Genomic DNA, 21,502 nt, shown 5'->3' on the forward strand with positions numbered 1-21,502 from the left:
GAAGAGAAAGAGGAATAAAGATGGAAGAAGAATGCCGTATACGATAATGAAGACAGATGATGGAGATAAAGAAAACGATAATATGGGAAGATTTATTGCGGTTTAAAACATGAGAAAGTGAATGAGGAGAAGGAGGAGGAGGAGGAGGAGAAAATATATAAAGAATGTGAATTATGACTCCTAAGAAAGAAAAGTAGAGAAAATATTTTACTAGGAACCCCCCCCCCAAAAAAAAGGAATGACAAAAAGGGTAAGAAAATAGAAGTGAAAAAAAAAAAAAAGAATAGAGAAGCCAAGAAAATTAACCATATCGTCAACCACACACACACACACACACACACACACACACACACACACACACACACACCATTCGTACATTCACATTTTTTTTTCAGCCACTCAACTAGTCGGTAACTCTCATGCCCTTCCTCACTCACTCACTCACTCACTCACTCACTCCGCCAGCCCATCAGCAAAACATATGGCCATTCATTCAGTCAGCCACTCCGCCAAATAGTTCACTCTCCTCGTCATTCATTCATTCTTTCTTGCTTTCATTCACTTATTCACACATTCATTCATTCTCTCTCTTTTTTTCTTTCATTCATTCTCATTCATTCATTCATTCGTTCAGTGATTCCTTCCTTCCTTCTTTTCTTTCACTCAGTTATTCATTCATTCAGACTCATTCATTCATCCAAACTCTCATTCATTCATTCATTCATTCATTCATCCATTCAAACTCTCATTCATTCCTTCATTCATTCAAACTCTCATTCATTCCTTCATTCATTCAAACTCATTCATTCCTTCATTCATTCAAACTCTCATTCATTCCTTCATTCATTCAAACTCTCATTCATTCCTTCATTCATTCAAACTCATTCATTCCTCGTTCATCAGTCACCAGCTCAGGCAGGTTCAGAACGCGGCACAGCGCAGCTTTAACTGTCATTGCTGCATACGCCGATGCTGATGTGGCCATCAGCAGTGGGGAACGCCTGGTAGGGCACGTTCTCGTGTGCCGTGCTCCAGCGCGCGCCCAGGCCACCTGAGGTAGTTGGAGGCCAGGTTCACCATGCACGACACCTGCGTCTGACAACAGGTTACAGTCAATCTTCTGGCCGGGCGCCTGTCCGCTGCCGCCCAGCAGGGCCGCCATGATGGCCCCATGAGCATACAAACCTGTGGCCAGATCTGTCATGGCCAATTTCTTACCTTGCAGGGCTCTCCCTGGGCCCCGCCACCCCTATCAGACCCCCAAAGGAAGCGGCCATCACATCATACCCTGGGCGGTTGAATATCGCCCCGAGGGTCCATACCCTGAGATGGAGCAGCAGATGAGAAGCAGGGCAAGGGCGTGTGCAATCGGTACCCCAGTCCCAGGCGTCCAGGCCCGGGGACAAAGTTTCTATGAGCACATCGCTGCAGCGGCCAGCTCCTGAACCACTCCGCATCCCCGCTGCTGCTTGAGGTCCACGGCCACACTCTTCTTGTTGCGGTTGATACTCAGGAAGTAGCAACTCTCTGTGCCGAGAAAGGGCGGCCCCCACGAGCGGGTGTCATCCCCAGCGCCTGGCCGCTCCACCTGAGGCACCAAAGCTACCCTCAGTCTCCTGCACCAACACACACACACACACACACACACACACACACACACACACACACAAACACATCCACACATCTATCCAAAGGGACCTGGATGGAATTTGGGAGTGGAGTGGTACATGGCAGATGGAGTTCAACCTTGGGAAGTGTAAAAAAATGGAGTTTGGTAGGAGTGGTAGAAGATGTGAATATGATTATAAGATGGGAAGTGAGAGAATATGCAGAGGAGTGGAGGAAAAAGACTTGGGAGTGACTGTCTCAGAGAACATGTCACCGGACAAACACATCACCAGGATAACGGGACAAACTCTGAATTGGCTGAGGAACATAAGGACGGCATTTGTGTACTTGGATGAGGAGATGATGAAGAAAATAATAGTTACAATGATAAGGCCAAGGTTGGAGTATGCAGCAGTGGTCTGGTTTCCTCACGAAAAGAACATAAGGAAGCTGGAAAGAGTGCAGAAAGTGGCAACTAAGATGGTACCGGAACTTTGAGATCGGACTTATGAGGAGAGACTCAATAGAATGGGGCTCACAACCCTGGAGAGAAGAAGAGAAAGAGGAGACCTGATAGTGGTGTACAGAGTGGCAAACAGAGTGGAGTATTTGGACAGAGAGGACCTATGTGTGTGGAACAAGAGAGAAACGAGAGGACATGGAAAGAAGTTGAGGGCGACCACGCATGTGTAGGAGAGATGTAAAAAAGTTTAGCTTCCCAAACAGAAGCACTGAGCTGTGGAATAGACTGAAGGAGGAGGTGGTTTGTGCAAGACACATACATGATTTTAAGGAAAAGTTGGATAAGAGTGGATATGGAGACAGGACAGCGTGAGCATAGTTCTCTTCCCGTATGTCACAACAGAACTAGGTAAATACAACTAGGTAAACACACACACACACACACACACACACACACACACACACACACACACACACACACACACACAGGGAGCCTCAAAATGTGTCTCCTTCTTGAGAGAGCACCCACCACATCACCTCATTATGGAAGAATGTTTGTGCAAAGGTGTACATCAATGAATTAGTACACTTAGGTAACAACTTTGTCTCTCAATGAGCTTTATTGCTGAAAAAGCTGAAACTACTTTTCTATGCCACATTCAGCATTAAACATAAATAAAACAAGGACTGGGCATGAGCCAAGTGTTCGTACCTTGATGATCTCAGCCCCAAGGTCACCAAGCACCATGGTGGCAAATGGCCCGGCCAAGATGCGGGTCAGGTCAACTATTCTGACCCCTGAGAGTGGCCCATCTTGCGCTGCGAGGGAAATACTGTCAATACTTCTACTCGCGGCTTAACAGTATCCTTAATCTCATGTACTTCTCAACACTCCTAATTTCCATTTCATTATTCCTCAACAACTGCTGTTTTATTTTTTCTATTTGCTGCTAAACGCTTCACTATTCACTAAAGTCTTCCTCAAGTGCATGTGTTCTTTCACTATTCCACACACACTGAACTACTTCATGTGATATTTATTTCTTATTCATTTCATATATATTTCATCATCAGTCATTGCAAGAGTTGAGTGAGTACCATGCATGTGTGAGCAGTGCCTGGCAGGTGTGTAGCAGAATGCAGGTGTGGGAGTACAGATGTGTCTTGCCTCCATGCAGGGCAGAAGACGAGGAGGAGCCAACCACCGCCTCACACCACCCATCACCTGCCGCATGCCGTCTTTACCTACACACAAACCCTCATTACACTCTTACGTAAGGTTTCCCAGGCAAAGTGTGTGAATAAGCAGAAGAGAGGATCAAGGGGAGGACAACCTACACAGCGATACATGCCAATACAGATCAGAAGAGAAGGGATGTTTGAGGATTAGAAAATAGACAACACATGAGAGGTTGGTAAGGTAAGAAACAAGATATTAGTGTGTCAATAATAAAAATCTTAATTCAAATCTTTACTGATGCAGGCTTGCAGAAAAAAGGAGAAGGCCTTGGTTTTGCCAGTAAACATCTTATTCTTCTGGAATGTTATAAGGGGCTGGTTAGGCTGTGGGGCCACCGCTTCTACTGCCCCACCAGTGCTAACTGCTAATGGGTGTTGTTGGTTACCTGTTGTCACCAGGGTAGGGACTAGATTTTATTCAGCTGACCCGACTTCTGCAGGAAGGTCCTTGTGTAATGCCAGGAGGTTAGGTTAAGAATGGAATGTACACAGAATCACAAAAGTAAGTATAAGTATTGTAAGTAATTAAGTGTCTCTCCTTCCGACCGTTAGAATTCCGCATTCCATTCCATTTTTATTTTTTTTACACTTATACTCTGGAGTGAGTTCGCCAAAGCTGGGTGAGGGGGTGTCTGTAACGACCGAGGACGATCTCCCGTTTCATCTTTCCAACACTGTCATCAACATCTGTCTTAGGTCGGCTGTCAGTGGTGGTCCAGTGTCTGTTGGAGGTCTGCCTTGGGTGAGTCTGGTGGCCTGTCTGTTGGCTGGACGTGAGTGTGAAACATGGGCATCGAGGACAACTTTCGGTGCTAACATCAATTTGTTCACGGGACTGTGCTGGAAACGGAGCCCGGACTGAAACTTCATCAACGGTAAACAGTAAACCAATCTAAGCCTCAATCTTTACCGACGCAGGTCAACAGAGAGAGGCCTTAATTTGCCAGTCACCGTGTTCAGGCGTCATGGGTTTTTCAGTTCAGGTCAGTTCAGTTGTAGGTCGGGAGTATAGCCTTCGTAACGGCACTCCCTGATGTGTTCTCGCTGTCTGGGATATGTGTTGTACTTTTCACCGGTTATTATTATTATTATTACATACGCCCCGCCCACATGGACCCCTCCGAGGCATAATCAGCTGATCCTCGCCCTCGGTCCCCCTCTCCCACTTCAGCCCCTCTTCCCGCCGCTCTTGGGCCGTGATACTCATTTTCCACGCCCCCCTTTTACACACAAATACTTTAAGGTTAATATTACTCCATTCCGGTGTTACTTACTGTTATGGAGCACACGCTGGGAGGAAAAATATACGGATAACCCGACTTTGTTTTCTTCTACAGCTGTTCAAGATGGCCGCCCTATATCAGACTCTCATTTGACTATTTAGTTCATGTTATAAGTCTCACTGATTTTAGAGAATATTCATCAGCTTTCTACTAGAATATAAAGTGTTGGTTTCTCATAATTCATCATAAAACTGATTGTGTCTGCTACAGGTTATCAAGATGACCATCCCATATTTGCTTCTCATTTGAACATTGGCTGTGATAAATTAAATGTATTTTTCACTATTATCGCACAGTGACGAGAGATATTCAGCAGTTTTACCCTAATTTATAACGTGCTGCCTTCTTATGATTTATTCCGAGGCTCTAATAATGGATGCTTCAATGATGAGTGACTAAGAAAACGAGGTGATGGAAGGGGAACTATAACAGAATGGAGTGGATGTGATTGATGATGACGATGATGCAATTGATGAAGATAGATATAATTTATGACGATGATGTAATCGATAATAAAGATGATGATGGTGATGTAACTGATACTGAAGAGGATGTAACTGATGAAGATGATGTAATTGATGATGAAAATGATGTAAGAGATGATGATGATGATTTAATTGATGATAAAGATGATGTAATTGATGATGATGATGATGATGTAACTGATAATGAAAAGGATGTAATTGATGACGGACGATGAAGATGCTCTAATTCGTGATGAAGATAATGTAAGAGATGAAGAAGTTGATAAGTGATAATGAAGATGACATAAGTGATCGTGAAGATGATGTAAATGATGATAATGAAGATGAGGTGACTGAAATGGCAAGTGTACCTACCCCGGGGCTCTTAGGTCCGAATTATAAGACACTTCGCTTCTCACATCAACTATTTCTAAAGGTCAAAGAGAGGGTCAGTCAGGTTGTAATGAGTGTTTCTTTAGGTTCACGGTACAGCAGAAGGGTCAAAGTACCACCAGGAGCATAAAACTACTCTTGGAAATGCCCACAACTCCTACGAAGGCCTTGTCAAATATGTGTTCTTGGGCGGTGAAATGTTTTATAATCCGACCCTTACCCACCACTACTCAAGGCCCAATGCCACGCAGATGAGCACAGAGGCCGGACACAGCTCTTAACCTTACCTGTGCCTTACCTTTCGAGCTGCTTTCACTGCCTAACATCGGGTACCTTCTCAGACTTCCCATATGCAGGACCTCAATTAAAAAGCATCACGACCACACAAATGACTTTACCTACTTAACCCGTCTGCTGCGATTGACACAGATTTTGCCTTCACTGGTAGCCTGGTAACATATAGTCCCAGGTCTTTCTCTGCCTTTGTGGTGGATAGTGGAGTTTCTCATGTGGTATTGGTATGCTGGATATCCCCTCTCAAGGTGCATGACTTTACATTTTTCTTCATTGAATTGTAGCAGCCACTTTTTGTTCTATTCCTGTAGCTTGGTGATGTCTTCTTGTAGGAAATCCGCAGTCAAGGGTTAACCTGACTTTGCCCCCCAGGCTGTCACTCAGGCCATCAATGACTATTTTTTTTCATTTTTCACACCTTTGATCTCTTCCTCCCACCTTTAGTAGATTATAAAAGGAAACTGCAAATGCCTGCTGTAACAAATTCTTTATTTCATCTATGGACAGTAACTTGATAAAATAAAATACACTAGATAACAATATTGTTTCATTTTCCTGTACAGACAATCAGCTGCTATCATTCATTTCCAAGTCCCTTTTGTAAATAAAGCTACAATCAACTGGAATCAAAACATTATTTTTAATCATCAAAAAAATGTATGAGGGATTCTTGTATTAACATAAAAATAATAAAACACAAGGCTGTTTATATGACGCGTTAATCTACACTCACTGATTATTTTCTAGTTCAGTAATACAACCCGCTAGCTTGGTGCCTCTCAGCTGCCAGACACGCAGGACGACGCTGCCTCAGCGAGAAGAAAGGAAACAGTATCCAGAGGTGCACATTAGTCTTAGGTGGTGGACGAAGCACATAAACATTACTTTCTTCATTTTTTGTGTGTGTGTGTGTGTGTGTGTGTGTGTGTGTGTGTGTGTGTGTGTGTGTGTGGTGTGTGGTGTGGTGTGGTGTGGTGTGAGGCAACATTCAATTCCTCTAACAAAACACACCTACAACATTTCATTCTTTGCCTCTTGATATTTAACGACTCAAAATTTTCACCCATGCCTGTTTAATTTTGTGTGTTGTTCATTCACTGTTAAACAGGTTTGTGTTGACAGTAACCCAGGGTACTGTGGGCAGCGGTCTGACCTGCAGCGCCACGGGTGACGGGCGGGTGCCGGGTGGCCAGGCCCGGGTATACAACCATCACTTGACTCACTTCACAAGTATACCTCAACATTATTTTGGAGGAAATCCAATACATGGATTAAAAAGTATAATATCTAATACATCTAGGAAACTTACAGTTTTCTTTAAAAAAAATCCACATCAAACACAAGTTACCAAATAGCCTCGTAGAGTTGTACCGCCAGGACCACCGAGTCAGGCCACAAACTGTGTTCCATCATGACAGGCTCACTAACTGATTTTTATTACTATGTATTTTTAATTTACTCGGCTATTATGTAGCTGAGGAAACACATGGAGACACAAGCTACAACTCATAGACAACCGCCCTTACGGGCCCCAACACACAGACGATTTAGCCATCAATAATTTTAACTTGGACTCGTCAGAGTTCTCTCGGCTCCTTTAAAATTATGAGATCGGATTCCCCCTTCTGTAATCATAAGAGATTACCTCAGTGTATGTTTGACAAAGACAAGACAATAATCCCTCCATCACAAATTTAAAACTCCGTTAAAGTTAATTAGGCAAAGAGTGAATGCCACGTTCACTCCATGACTGTGTCTCAACAAGACTGTGCCGTGTTCACTCAAGACTACAGGAACTACTTGGTCACTGTCATCTTCCAGGATGGACAAACTGAAAGATCAAAGTCAAGGTGACGATGACCTGCCACCGCTGCGCATTCCTGAAATCCTCACAGGCAAGACTGACCTGACGTCCCACTCCTGCCCCCCAAGCCAGCTGTGAAACTGATCAGAGGATGTGGCTTTGTCGCTCTAGGATCACGAGTGGCAGAGTTTTCAACAAGCTGATGATACTCAACGAGGCAACCTTCTCCAGACTCACTGGCCAGGCACCTCCAAGCTAAGCTGTTTGACGGGATTGTCGCACAGATCAGCAAGTGCTTGGCTGCCAACAAAACCTTCAGAATCATTAGTATTTTGAATATTTATGGATTCAAAACCTTTGAAATTGGTAGTTTTGAACAATTTTGGATAAATTATGCATATGAAAATCAGTTAGTGGCTTGACTCAGCAATCCTGGTGTTACAGAGTAAGGTACAGGGAAGCAAGAAAATATAATATTTATGGTTACCTAAAATTATGCAACTTGCATTATAGCTTCCTAAATGGTTTCCTGGCCCTAAGGGAAACAAATACTGTAAACTGGTGTGGTGACAACTCAAGTGCAAACCCTGCACAGCGCACAGGACTGAGTATCTGCATATGATGTTAAAGCTGCTTTTTGTGGACTAGCAAGGCATATCAGAGGTAGTGAGGCAAGAGAAACACCAAAGGCCCCTATCCCTTCAATGTGGATTTTGCATTTACTGAATGTTAAACACTATTTTGTGGCTCAGTTTTCTTGACACTGCTTAATCTAGCTGCCATTAACTAAAGGCTCTACTGATGCAAACAATGCAAGGGTGCTTACTGGGACTGACTCTTTGGACACAACACACCACAACACTGCAGTGTGTCGACAACAACACCTCAGCACAAGGGTGACGACTAAGTACTATTCCTCTGGGGCGACATGGAAGCCAGGTATGGTGGTGACGGGGAGAGGCAAGAAAATACTGAAGCTTTACACTGACTGACAAGCACATAAATATGGTGGGGTGCTAACCGCTACAAACACTATTCCTCAGAGGAACAACTCTTGTAAGTAGACCACCTTTGTGACATACTGAGCACAAGTTGCCTTAGGAAAATACCCTTAAAAGAATTACAATTACACCAAGATAGGAAACTTCACACGCTGTGTTATGCCCATTCACAAATGCAGTAACTAACTGCTAAGAATTTGATATGAAGTTCCAGGGAATCTTGACACTATTGACCCAAAGAATTGTCATCACCTTGAGCATTGCTACTAATTAAATTGTTCTCAGTATGAAGGAAACAGCCTCTAAACACTGAAACTTTCCATCCAATAAAACAAATGCCAGCAGCCAGAGCACCAGTAAGCAAGAACAGTGCCGAGTGGTGAAACATAACAACAAAAATAATTGTGAAACAGTTCCTCCTTCATCAAGACACAAGTAACGACATAATAATAAAAAAGGTCTTCATACCCAGAACAACTTACAGGTATATTATTGCGGTAGCAGTTCTCAGAGTGACTCATTCACTTGGAGGTCTTGCCTTACATTACATAATGTTCTGCAATAATCAATACTCTATCAGGAATAATCAAAAGTTACAAAAAAGTCAAGGAATCTTACACAAAAAGCTGAACAGCAATAAGCAAATAATTTGCTAGTTTTATATACAAATGTTACAACTAAGCAGTGTATAGCTCCTCCGGAAGGTTAACAGAGTCACGCAGGGAAACGAGGCGCTAAATGCAGTAACCAAGTGGAACGCAGAGTGACGTCAAGGTCTTCTTCATCACGCGGCGACTCTGGCAACCTCACCCACTCCTGCTTGGCTTCTTTACACTATGTACAGTCTTCCTACCCTAAAACTGGAAATCCATAATACAAAGTAATGATGAATAATGCTGGCTGGCTGGCTGGCTGGCAGTGCAAAACACAAACACAGATGAATAACAAAACACACATACACTGCCCCACGTCAGGGAGTCTAAATAACGCTCTGGCTCTAGAGCTTCTTCCTCTATCAACAACAACCACGAAGAGAGGCCCAGATGGGCTAACCAAGGACAGAGGAGGCGAGACTCGCCCGAGAAAGTATTCTATTAAAAAGATCCTGAAGAACTTGACAATGGCATTTGGGACTATGGTAGGTGCAGTCAACTCTTAATATAATGGTCACTCTGGCCATGGAAACACTGTGTACCGTCATACCGATTCTAAAGCAAACTTCAGAGCTTCGTTCAGCGTGAGTCTGCAGATGTTGCGACAACGATGACCACCACTGGAGTCCACAGCACTGGAACGGACCTAATGGAATCGTCTGGAATAGGTGGCTAAAGGCCTGCCAGATCCTTACATAAGGGTAACTGTTAAGCTGGGAATGTACAGTGATACGATATCAAAGCACAGCATGGAAAGAAAAATGAGAAATACACATAAGAAAATAAACTGTGCACCTAAACCTTTAGATACAAGCATAAAAGGCTACATAAATGAATGCTGTTAATCTTTGTATTCTACATATAAATTAAATTACATAAGTACCATCTGGACGGTTGTGACACAAGAGAAGTATACTCGCGGCTACCTACTCCACCGCCAGCGCCCGGCACGCCCGGCACGCCCAGCACACCAGACAGCGGGTGTTGCGACAACTAGAGTGGCCCTTACGCCTACGTGGAGGGCATGTGTGCAGACAGGCACCTTGAAGAACACTGCTATCCATATGTACACAAGGCAGATCATATATATGGTAGACACTAAAATATTATATATATATTACTCTGAATCTAAAAGACAGCACAGTAGGCATCTTGAGATAACTGAGTATGTGTCACATTCACCATCAGCAGCAGACAGGCTGTGCACACCCGCCTCAAGGCCTGTCACCCACTCACAGGGGAGGGCATAAAACTTCTTTGTGTCTACGCTTTGGTTGGCCAGAGTCGCCGGCCACACACGGGCTGCCGATGCTCCCTCCTACGCTAACAGAACGAGACATCTAGGCTGTTGGATGAGTACTCAAGAAGCACCAAGAGAAGTTCACACTACTCTGTGCAGCAAGTAAAGGCTCAAGTAATGTCCTCTGGGTCACTCACTAACATTCACAAGCAACAGGTGTGTGAGGGCGGCAGGGCGGGCAGGGTCGAGACAGGAGGGACAGCTGTGTCACTACGAGGGGCTGCTGCTGGGGCTGCAGGTGTCACTTCCGGGCACACTGTGGGGACTGCCAGCCTCCTTCACTACCCCTGGGCTGATGGTGGGCTTGGAGGGCTGCACTTCCACGTAACTTAAGTCCTGAGAATGATTAAGTCTCGTTAGTAAGTCTCATATTCTTAAGACAGTTTCTGCTCTTACAACAACCATTTCCCAAAGCCACAAAGAAGACTAGTTGAGTTTTCTTGAGCGACTTTCTCATTCATGGCACAGAAGCCTTGTCAAACTATCACTAGACTCATAAAACTACCCTTGGAAATACCCACAACAACCTGAATGAAAGCCTTATCAAATGTGGGTGTGTAAGTCCTGAAATGCTTGAGAATATCTGCTTCAGTTTTCTTTATTTTTAAGTCATCTCACTCTCCCTAGCACAGGTGGGGCAGAAGCTTGTAGGGGAAAGGCAGCAGGAAGGGAAGAGTACTCAGACAAGTGATAGCATAGCATCTAATCACTCTTTACAATGAGAGAATAGTGCTGGGACATGTTCTAAACCCATATATCTCAGTATCATAATAGGCACGGAAAGATTGCATCATTTGATTACATTCTTGAACATACAAAAGTGATGCCATAATAATCATGTTCTGATAAAGAAATAACATGAAAAAGATCCACTGGCTTTTTTTTTTTTTTCATTATCGTTTTCTTTTTTTTTCACACCCTTGAACTGTTTTCTTTTCTGTAAAAAAAAAAAAAAATAAATAAAAAAAAATAGATGAAACAAAAGATGAGACTAGAAATACAGTAAACACCAATAGAGTGAATTCATTAGTTGACTCCATTCTTCAATATACTAAAGTAAAACCATAGTTACAGCATTCCAATAAATAAATAACATAAAATAACTGGGGGAGACTAAATAATATGAGCCCACCCCACAACTTCCTACAGTGTGAACCCCCAGTGTCCCAGAAGCATTTTTTTTTTTTTTTACAACAAAGGAGACAGCTCAAGGGCACAAAAAAGGAAACAATAATTATATAAAAAAAAGCCCGCTACTCGCTGCTCCTAAAAAGAATCAAAAGAGGTGGCCGAAAGAGGGGTCAATTTCAGGAGGAGGGGCCACCTGGGAGGAGGCAATTTCAGGAGGAGGGCCACCCTGGGAGGAGGGCCACTCAGGAGGAGGGTCACTTTCGAGGAGGGGCCACCTCAGGAGGGGCCATTTCAGGAGGAGGGTCAATTTCAGGAGGAGGGTCAATTTCAGGAGGAGGGCCACTCGGGAGGAGGGCAACTTCAGGAGGAGGTCACCTGGGAGGAGAGGTCAATTTCAGGAGGAGGTCAATTTCAGGAGAGGCCACCCCAGGAGGAGGTCAATTTCGGGAGGAGGGGTCAATTTCGGGAGGAGGGGTCAATTTCGGGAGGGGTCAATTTCGGGAGGGGTCAATTTCAGGAGGGGTCAATTTCGGGAGGAGGGGTCAATTTCAGGAGGGGTCAATTTCCGGAGGAGGGCCACCTCTGGGAGGCGGGGTCAATTTCGGGAGGAGGGGTCAATTTCGGGAGGAGGGGTCAATTTCGGGAGGGGTCAATTTCGGGAGAAGGGGTCAATTTCGGGAGGGGTCAATTTCAGGAGGGGTCAATTTCGGGAGGAGGGGTCAATTTCAGGAGGGGTCAATTTCAGGAGCCTTACCTCATGGGGTTGGGCGTAGGGGTTGATAATTGTTCGTATTATTTCGGCGCGGGGGCGTTTGTAGCCTGAGAACGGCTGGTGATCGTTGTCGCATCCGTTGTCCAAGTCCCTGCAAAGACAGACCACGGTGAACCTCAAAACACTAAAACATGTACATTCAATCCTATACCTACTGCTTCTGTATCCAACACTACTAATATTACTTCTCTTATTCTTCTTGTGTTAATGTGCAAATGGTTTGAAAATGGTGAAGAACAAGAAAACACTGCAGAAGAAAGAAGAAAACGAAGCACAACTAAGAAAATGATGCAAAAAGGAGAAAACGAAGCACAAACAAGAAAACGCTGCAAAAGGAAGAAAACGAAGCACAAAGAAGAAAACGCTGCAAAAGAAAAGAAGAAAACGAAGCACAAACAAGAAAACGATGCAATAGGAAGAAGAACGAAGTGCAAACAAGAAAACGCTAAAAAAAACCGCTGCAAAATGAAGAAGAAAACGAAGCACAACTAAGAAAACGATGCAATAGGAAGAAGAAAACGAAGCACAGACAAGAAAACGCTGCAAAAGGAAGAAAACGAAGCACAAAGAAGAAAACGCTGCAAAAGAAAAGAAGAAAACGGAGCACAAACAAGAAAACGATGCAATAGGAAGAAGAAAACGAAGTGCAAACAAGAAAACGCTAAAAAAAAACCGCTGCAAAAGGAAGAAGAAAACGAAGCACAAACAAGAAAACGCTGCAAAAGGAAGAAAACGAAGCACAAAGAAGAAAACGCTGCAAAAGAAAAGAAGAAAACGGAGCACAACCACACACTAAAAGGGGGGACAAAAGAAAAGGAAGGACCATAACAAAACACACACCACACTATCCTCCCCATACATAGCCTATTGAAGCCCCCATTAACATATTTCTGGTGCATCATAAGAGCCCTAATACCCACCGCACTCTTGTTGAAGGAGCCACAATGGAAGACACAATACATAATGGACATAATGAAGACTATGCCAGAGCCCCTAGAGCAAAAAAAGCTTCCATTGTCTTCCCTGGCTGAGGCAACACGAGGGATGGCAACACACCCACGCAGTGACGCAAATGTGGAATTCCTGATGGTAAGTTGGGTGTGCTTTGTGTGTTTCGTCCCCCAAAGAGAAGAGGAAGAGGAAGAAAGTAATGAAGAAGAAGAAGAAGAAGACGAAGCAGAAGAAGAAGAAGAAGAAGAAGAAGAAGAAGAAGAAGAAGAAAGGATGAAGAAAACGAAGAAGATGAAGAAGCAGAAGAAGAAGGAGAAGAAGAAAAAGTAGAAGAGGAAGAGGAGGAGGAGGAGGAAGAAGAAGAAGAAGAAGAAGAAGAAGAAGAGGAAGGAGAGGATCAAGAGAAGGAAGGCATACATAGTAATACAAATCAGCGGAAGATGCAGAAGAAGAAGAAGAAGAAGAAGAAGCAGAAGAAGAAGAAGAAGAAGAAGAAGAGAAAGAAGAAAAGACCAAAAGGAGATCATATGAAGGATTACATAGCGATATAGATCAAAAGAAGAAGAAGAAGAAGAAGAAGAAGAAGAAGAAAACAAGAAAAGAAAGAACAAGAAGCGAAAGAACAAAAAAACAAGAACAATAAGTAAAAGAAGAACCAAAACAAGAACAAGAAAGAAGACAACGTTACAAAGAAGAAAGAGAAGAACAAGAAGAACCAGAATAAGAACAAAAAGAACAAAAAGAGAGGATAAAGAGGAGGAGGAGGACCTATGAACGAAGGATAAAAAAAAGAAGAAGAGGGATAAGAAGGAAGAAGAAAAAGAAGAAGGATAAAGAAGAAGGATAAGAAAAAGAAGAAGAAGGATAAGAAAAAGAAGAAGAAGGATAAGAAAGAAGAAGAAGAATAAGAAGAATAAGAAGGATAACGAAGAATAACGAAGGATAACGAAGAAGGATAAGAAAAAGAAGAAGAAGGATAACGAAGGATAACGAAGAAGGATAACGAAGAAGAAGGATAAGAAAAATAAAACGAGAAGAGAAAACCAAGAATAAAAAAAAAAAGAACTAGAAAAAAAAAACACGAAAAAGCTACAACAAACCACAATACAAGTTCAACAACCACCTTCATCCCCTTACCTGCAGCGCTTGTCCTTGTCCTTCTGCATAAAGACGTACACGGCGAAGAGAACCACGAAGACCAGCACGCAGGCCACGGTGGCGCCCCCTGCGATCGAGGCCGTCTCCAGCAGCACCTTCTCCCGCGTGTGTAGGAGGTAAGAGCCATCCAGGTCCTTGAATTCACACCGCTGGCCCATGTAACCGTCTGCACACCTGTTGGGAGGGGAAAAATAGGGTCGTTAGTGTCGTGTTCTTAAAGATTTCGTAGCCCAAGCTCACATATACATACATAGGCTCACATAGGCTTTCCTAGGAGTTTTGTGGCATTTCCAGGGATATTTTTGTGGCCCTTCTGGTAGTCTGACCCTTCTTCTGTAATGTGACCCTAAGAAAACACTCATTAATCTTATACATTTCTTCGCTTATTTACACATATTTGACAAGGCTTTCGTAGGAGTTTGGGGCAATGCCAGGGGTAGTTTTATGACCCTGGTGTTAGTTTGACCCTTCTTCTGTAACGTGACCCTAAGGAAACACTCATTAGAACCCGACTGATGTCCTTTTTGGCCTCTGGAAATTGTTGATGTGAGGGGTGGAAACGTTTGACAATACCAGTCTTGCACATTTCGGGGACCCAAGAACACATATTTGACAAGGCTTTCGTAGGAGTTTGAGGTATTTCCAGGGGTAGTTTTATGACTCTGGTGGTAGTCTGACCCTTCCTCTGTACCCTGAACCTAAGGAAACACTCATTAAAACCCGACTGATCTCCTTTAAGGCCTTTGGAAATGGTTGATGTGGGGGGTGGAACCGTCTAACAAAGCCAACCTTAGTTTTTACCAGGCTCAAGTAAACACGTGGTACATAAGAACGTAAGGAGTCTGCTACCTGGCTCTTACCCGGCGTTTGGTCTTACACTGGTATTACGGCTATCAGTCACCAGGATCTGTGTTTTGCCGGAGCTAAATAAAGTGTTCCTCTTCCTGCTCCCTAATGTTTGAGTTTTTCCAGAGTCGTGGCGAGGAGGCGAAGTAGACGTGATTTGTGTTTTGCGAAGCAGCGGAGCGACGCGCGAGTCGAGTCTTCAAACGAGGAAGCTTATAGTGTCTCCCTTTCTCACCTCTTATTACTCGTCTCGTGTGTGTGTGTGTGTGTGTTCAGGGGGAGGCGGTCTGTTCTAATTTTAGTTCCGTTCCTATCGTCGGCCACAATCCCGCCGCTGATGTTCTCTCCCCTTCCTCTTCCCGTTCACTCTCCCGCCGCTTCCTTTCCCTCCAGCGTCGCCAGGTCGCCGGGGAGGGAAGGGGCGAGGCCTCGGGGGGGGTTGGCTGGCTGGCCCCTTGGAGGAAGCCGCCGCCGTGCCTCCCTTTGTCCGTCCCCCCTCCCCCCCTGACCGCGGCCCCAACGCGACGCGCCGTTTCTGACGACGTGTAGTAACCCTGAATTTCCCTCAGAAAGCACGGCCATCACGACCAACAGCTTTCTCCGGCGCACGAAGGCAGGAAGGGAGGCAGGATGGCGGAGGGAGGGAGGAAGGGAGGGAAGGCGCGGTGACTGGCAGCAGCCCTCACCCTCTGGCCGCCGTGTCGCTGGGAACATCTCACCCGTGAAGTTTGTCGACCCAGCCCACCGCAACTCTGTCGCCGCCCGCCAGCGTGCAGCTGCAGCAGCCTCGCGCCTCGCTGCTCCTGCTGCTACACGCTCTGGCTGGAGGCGGCGGCGCGGGGAGCAAAACCTTGTGTTGGCAGCTGGGCTTGCCTCGCCGCTGGGTCGGAGCAAGATCTCAATATTACAGATCGTGTATCGGGGCAGGCTGGGCTACATCACACAACAGACATCCTCGCAGGGCGGCTGTCCACACGCTCAGGCCGATCATCATGGCTGGCACCGCGTTAGCTCAACACGGACCCGCCGCACAATAGGCTGAAACAATGCCGCTGGCCGCTGAATCACGCCGCGATATCCTGTTGCGCCGGGGCGTGACAAGACGGGCTTCGGCCACCACGCTCCAGCTTTGAAGTGGCGACGGTGGCTGCACAGGGCTGATGGGACTGAGGACTGGCTGGTCTAGGCCTTCCCCGTGGCAAAAACCCTCAGCCCAGCAGCCCCGTCCACCGACCCATCTGCCGCAGCCTCGAGATCTCGGCGGGGTAAAGAAACGTTCGCCTCGCATCGCACACACATATCGTGGGAATTTCAATGACGTCTGGGTACCGATCCTCACTCAACACCCTCCCCCCTCCTCTTCCCCTCTTCCTCATTTTCCTCCCCCTCAAACCCCTACTTCCTCCCCATCACACCCACACACATTCACATTCCCACCACCTCCCTCAGCTTCCCCTCAACGCATCATTATTCTCACATCTCTCCCTCTCCCTTATTCTCCCCCCTCTCCCTCTCCCTGTCATCTGGCCCGGCGAAGGGAGGGAGAAAGGGAGGAAAGGGAGGGGATCACACATTACCAGCCTCCATATTAACCCAACCAGGCGGGGCGGTAACCAGAGGAAGGAAATGCCGATGTGTGTGTGTGTGTGTGTGTGTGTGTGTGTGTGTGTGTGTTCGTTCATTCACTGGTGGGGTTCTCCGGTCTGAATGGAACATGCTGTGGGCGTTTGCGCGTATGTACGTACACACACACACACACACACACACACACACACACACACACACACACACACACACACACACACACTTAACATCCCTTTTCTTTTCCTTCTATCCTTCCTTCCTTTCCTTCCTTTTTCTCCCTTTCCTCTCTCCACTTTCAAATTTCCTTCCTTTCCTTCCTATCTCACTTCTTCCCTTTCTTTTCCTTCCTTTCCACCCTTCCTTCCTTCCTTCCTCTTCCCTGTACGTTCTTCCTCATTTCTCCCTTTTCTTCCTCCCTTCCCTTCCTTCCTTCCCGCCCCACTCTTCCTCTTACACAGATGCCGTTCCGAAGAGAAGAGAGATCAGGAAAAAGAGCAAAAAGGTTAAACTAGGAGATATAGAGAGGAGAAATGAGGAGATAAGAAAATGATAGAGGAAAGGATCACGGAAGAAGGAGAGAAGGGGAGTCAAGATATGGAGGAAAGGAAAAGATTAGGAAATGAAAAAAAGGTTAGGGATAATTGAGTAAAGGTAGGAAGGATAGATGGAAGAGAGGAAGGAAGGAAGAAAAACTGGAAGAGAGGAAGGATAGATGGAAGAGAGGAAGAAGGGAAGAAAGACTGGAAGAGAGGAAGGAAGGAAGAAAAACTGGAAGAGGGGAAGGATAGATGGAAGAGAGGAAGGAAGGAAGAAAAACTGGAAGAGAGGAAGGATAGATGGAAGAGAGGAAAGAAGGAAGAAAGACTGGAAGAGAGGAAGGATAGATGGAAGAGAGGAAGGAAGGAAAACTGGAAGAGGGGAAGGATAGATGAAAGAGAGGAAGGAAGGAAGAAAAACTGGAAGAGAGGAAGGATAGATGGAAGAGAGGAAGGAAGGAAAACTGGAAGAGAGGAAGAATAGATGGAAGAGAGGAAGGAAGGAAGAAAGACTGGAAGAGAGGAAGGATAGATGGAAGAGAGGAAGAAGGAAGAAAAACTGGAAGAGAGGAAGGATAGATGGAAGAGAGGAAGGAAGGAAAACTGGAAGAGGGGAAGGAAAGCAGGAAGGAAAAGAGAAAGGAAGGATGAAGAATAAGAGAAAACAAACAACACAAAAACACATAAAACTCTAAACAAAACACACACACAAAAAAAAGATAAAAAAACGACAACCTGAAAGTCCCAATCCAACCAAACACAACCAAGCCAAACTAAAACGAGGCAAAGGGATTTCTGGGAGGATGCAACACCACCACCACCACCACCACCACTACTACCACCACCATCACCACCACCACCACCACCACCACCAGGCCACTCCATTCATGACTTCGGGAATATTGAGAGATGTTGCAACCTTCCAGCTGTCTTTTGTCTGCTCCGCCCACTCCCAACATAGCGAGAGAGAGAGAGAGAGAGAGAGAGAAGGAGGACGAAAGAAAGTGAGGTGAAGTGTGAGGCATGAAACAATCTCTCTCTCTCTCTCTTGGCACACACTTCACTAACGGGGTTACACATGCCTACACCCACGCCCACACCCACGCCAACACACACACACACACACACACACACACACACACACAAACACACCAACACGCACGCCCACACACGCTCACGTCTCTCTCTCTCGGGTAGACAATATGTGGAGGAAAAGGAAGAAAAGAGAAAAGGAAGAGGAAGAAAAAAATGAAGAGGAAAGGAAAGAGATAGAAAGAGGATAAAGGAGAGGAAAGGGAAGTAGGAGAGAAGGAAGGAAGGAGGGAGGGAGGGAACAGGTGAGGTAACAGGAGGTAAAGGATATGACGAGAGAGGAGGAAGAGTCAGGTGGTGGTGGTGGTGGTGGTGGTGGTGGTGGCGGAAGTTGCAGGAGGTATACACTTTCTTCCTTCCTTCCTTCCTCCTCCTCCTCCTCCTCCTCCTCCTCCTCCTCCTCCTCCTCCTTCACCTCCTCCTTATGCAACACATCGCACCTTTCCCCTTAATTGCAAACACCTGGTGAAGATTCATATATGGAGGTGTGTGTGTGTGTGTGTGTGTGTGTGTGTGTGTGTGTGTGTGTGTGTGTGTGTGTGTGTGTAATCTCTGCTTGTGGTGGTGACTGAACCTTGACGAGGCCTACGTGTGTGGCCATGGCGTACACACACACACACACACACACACACACACACACACACACACACACACACACACACACAGTAAAAGAAAACCCTCATAAACGGGAATAAGGAGAGAGAAGAGGAGGGAGAAGTATTAGCAGCAGAAGGAGGAGGAGGAGGAGGAGGAGGAGGGAGAAGAAGAATTAACAGGAGAGGAGGAGGAGGAGGAGGAGGAGGGAGAAGAAGAATTAACAGGAGAGGAGGAGGAGGAGGAGGATAAGGAGTCTCTACAACGCCTTCAGCTTTGGGTCAGTTTCCAAGAGATCAATTCCTGTGGTTATGGTGTCAATAGCCCAATAGCCGGCTGGGGGGGGGGGGGGGGGGCAGCGGGAACAAGGCTAATAAGGGGGGGGAGGGGGAGGGCGCTAAGACCCCCAACCCCTACCGAAGACACGTTGCTATACCTCCCTGCCCACCTCTGCCTCTGTCTGTTATTGCTTCTCCCTTTTCCTCTTCCCTCCCTGTCAATCTCCCTGTTCTTCTTTCACCCTGCCACCTCTCCCTACCTCCCTTCCTTCCCTTTATCTTTCCTCCTTGTTTTTCTTTCATCCTGTCAGTTCTACCTACCTCTGTTCTCTCTCCCTTTTCCTCCCTTCCTTTCCCTTTGCACTTTTCTCCCTCTCAATCTCCTTGTTCTTCTTTCACGCTGTCACTTCTCCCTTCCTTCCTCCCTTTCCTCCATTATATTGCATCTCCCTTTACTATTAACCTAACTACACTCTCTCCCTCTCTCCATCTCCTCTTCTTCTTCTCCTTCTCCTTCTTCTTCTTCTTCTTTTTCTTCTTTTATTTGTTGATTTCTTTTAGTTCTTGTTTTCTTCTTCATCTTCATTTTTTTTGTTTTTGTTCTTCTCCTTTTTCTTCTTCATTTTCTTCCTCCTCCTCTTTTTCTTCTTGCTCTTCTTCTTGTTCTTCTTTTTGTTCCTGTTCTTGTTTTTTTGTTCCTATTCTTCTTGTTCTTGTTCTTCTTCTTTTTCTTCTTCTTTTTCTTCTTTTTGCTCCTGTTCTTGTATTTTTTATTTTTCCTATTCTTGTTTTTGTTGTTGTTTTTGTTGTTGTTGTTGTCTTTTTATGTATCTTCTTTTTTTTATAATTTTTCTGTTTCCTTCTATTTATCCTACTTCTTCTTCTTCTTCTTCTTCTTCTTCTTCTTCTTCTTTTTCTTCTTCTTCTTCCACTTCGCTTCTCCTTCTCCTCCTCCTCCTTCTTCTTCTTCTTCTTCTTCTTCTTCTTCTTCTTCTTCTTCTTCTTCTCCTCCTCTCAGGCCTATTGGGTAACCGTCTTATCCACGCCCCATAAACGTCACCCATGAACACTAAGACCTGCTAATCCCCTTCGTTTTTTTCCCTTCTCTTCTTTCCCAATTTGTAAGGTTGAGGAATTATCCGGGAAGATAAAAAGACGGAAAAATGTACGACCTGCTAATCCCCTTCCATTTTTTTCCTTTTCCTTCCCTTTTCTTCTTTTCCAATTAATGTGAGACCTGTTAAGCTTATTTTTTTTATTTCTCTCTTCTTTTCTTCTTTAATTTGTAAGGTGAAGGAATTACAGGGGAAGAAAAAAAAAGGAGGAAAAATGTACGACCTGCCAATCCCCTTCCATGTTTTTCCTTTTCCTTCCCTTTTCTTCTTTTCCAATTGATGTGAGGCCTGTTAATCTTTTTTCTTCTCCTTTCTTTTCTTCTTTAATTTGTAAGGTGAAGGAATTATGGGCGACTAAGAATTGTAGAGAAAAAAAAGAATATAAAATAGTGAGACCTGCCAGTCCTTCTTTTCTTCCCTTCTCTTTAAATTTATAAAGTTAAGGAATTAGGGGAGATAAAACGCTAAAGAAGAAGGAAAAATTATAAAAATAAGTAACTAAATGACCAACTGATTGACTGACTGACCGACTTGTAAACATCAGCAAATATAAAAAGCAAGAAAACAACAACAACGATAATATACAGTAAAAAGAACATACAGAAAAAGTCTACCCAATCAACACGCAGGTAAACAGGTAAAAAAATAGTTAAAAAAAAATAATAAACAAACAAGAAACGAAAAAAAAATTAACCATATAAAAAAAAATGAAACAGGTGAAAAAAAATACAGGAGGAGGAGGAGGAGGAGGAGGAGGAGGAGGAGGAGGAGGATGGACGAAGGGAATGGTTTTGGGAATGAGTGTGAAGGAATTGGGGATTTAAAGAAGGGAAAGAAAAGAGAGGAAAAGGAGAAAGAATAGAAGGGAATTGAAGGGAAGGAAAGAGAAGAGAAGAGAAGAGAGAAGAGAAGAAAAAGAACAAATATGAAACAAATAAAAAAAA

At 44.7% G+C, this 21,502-nt stretch overlaps 1 protein-coding gene and 1 pseudogene across 1 annotated transcript in view; both read right to left on the reverse strand.

The window, feature by feature from the left end:
- Window positions 1-871: 871 nt before the first annotated feature.
- On the reverse strand, window positions 872-4,675 carry LOC126995072 (succinate--hydroxymethylglutarate CoA-transferase-like; annotated as a pseudogene).
- A 4,376-nt stretch (window positions 4,676-9,051) lies between these two features.
- LOC126995073 (protein spitz-like) overlaps window positions 9,052-21,502 on the reverse strand; it is a gene marked incomplete at its 5' end in the record, with an annotated part of 17,600 nt that continues 5,149 nt past the window's right edge. Inside the window, 3 exons of the mRNA XM_050854362.1 lie at window positions 9,052-10,837; window positions 12,387-12,495; window positions 14,493-14,687. Coding sequence (XP_050710319.1) covers window positions 10,712-10,837; window positions 12,387-12,495; window positions 14,493-14,687 — 430 coding nt within the window. The remainder of the gene's footprint in view (window positions 10,838-12,386; window positions 12,496-14,492; window positions 14,688-21,502) is intronic.

This window comes from Eriocheir sinensis, unplaced genomic scaffold, assembly GCF_024679095.1.
Source record: "Eriocheir sinensis breed Jianghai 21 unplaced genomic scaffold, ASM2467909v1 Scaffold977, whole genome shotgun sequence".
NCBI classification, from domain to species: domain Eukaryota; kingdom Metazoa; phylum Arthropoda; class Malacostraca; order Decapoda; family Varunidae; genus Eriocheir; species Eriocheir sinensis.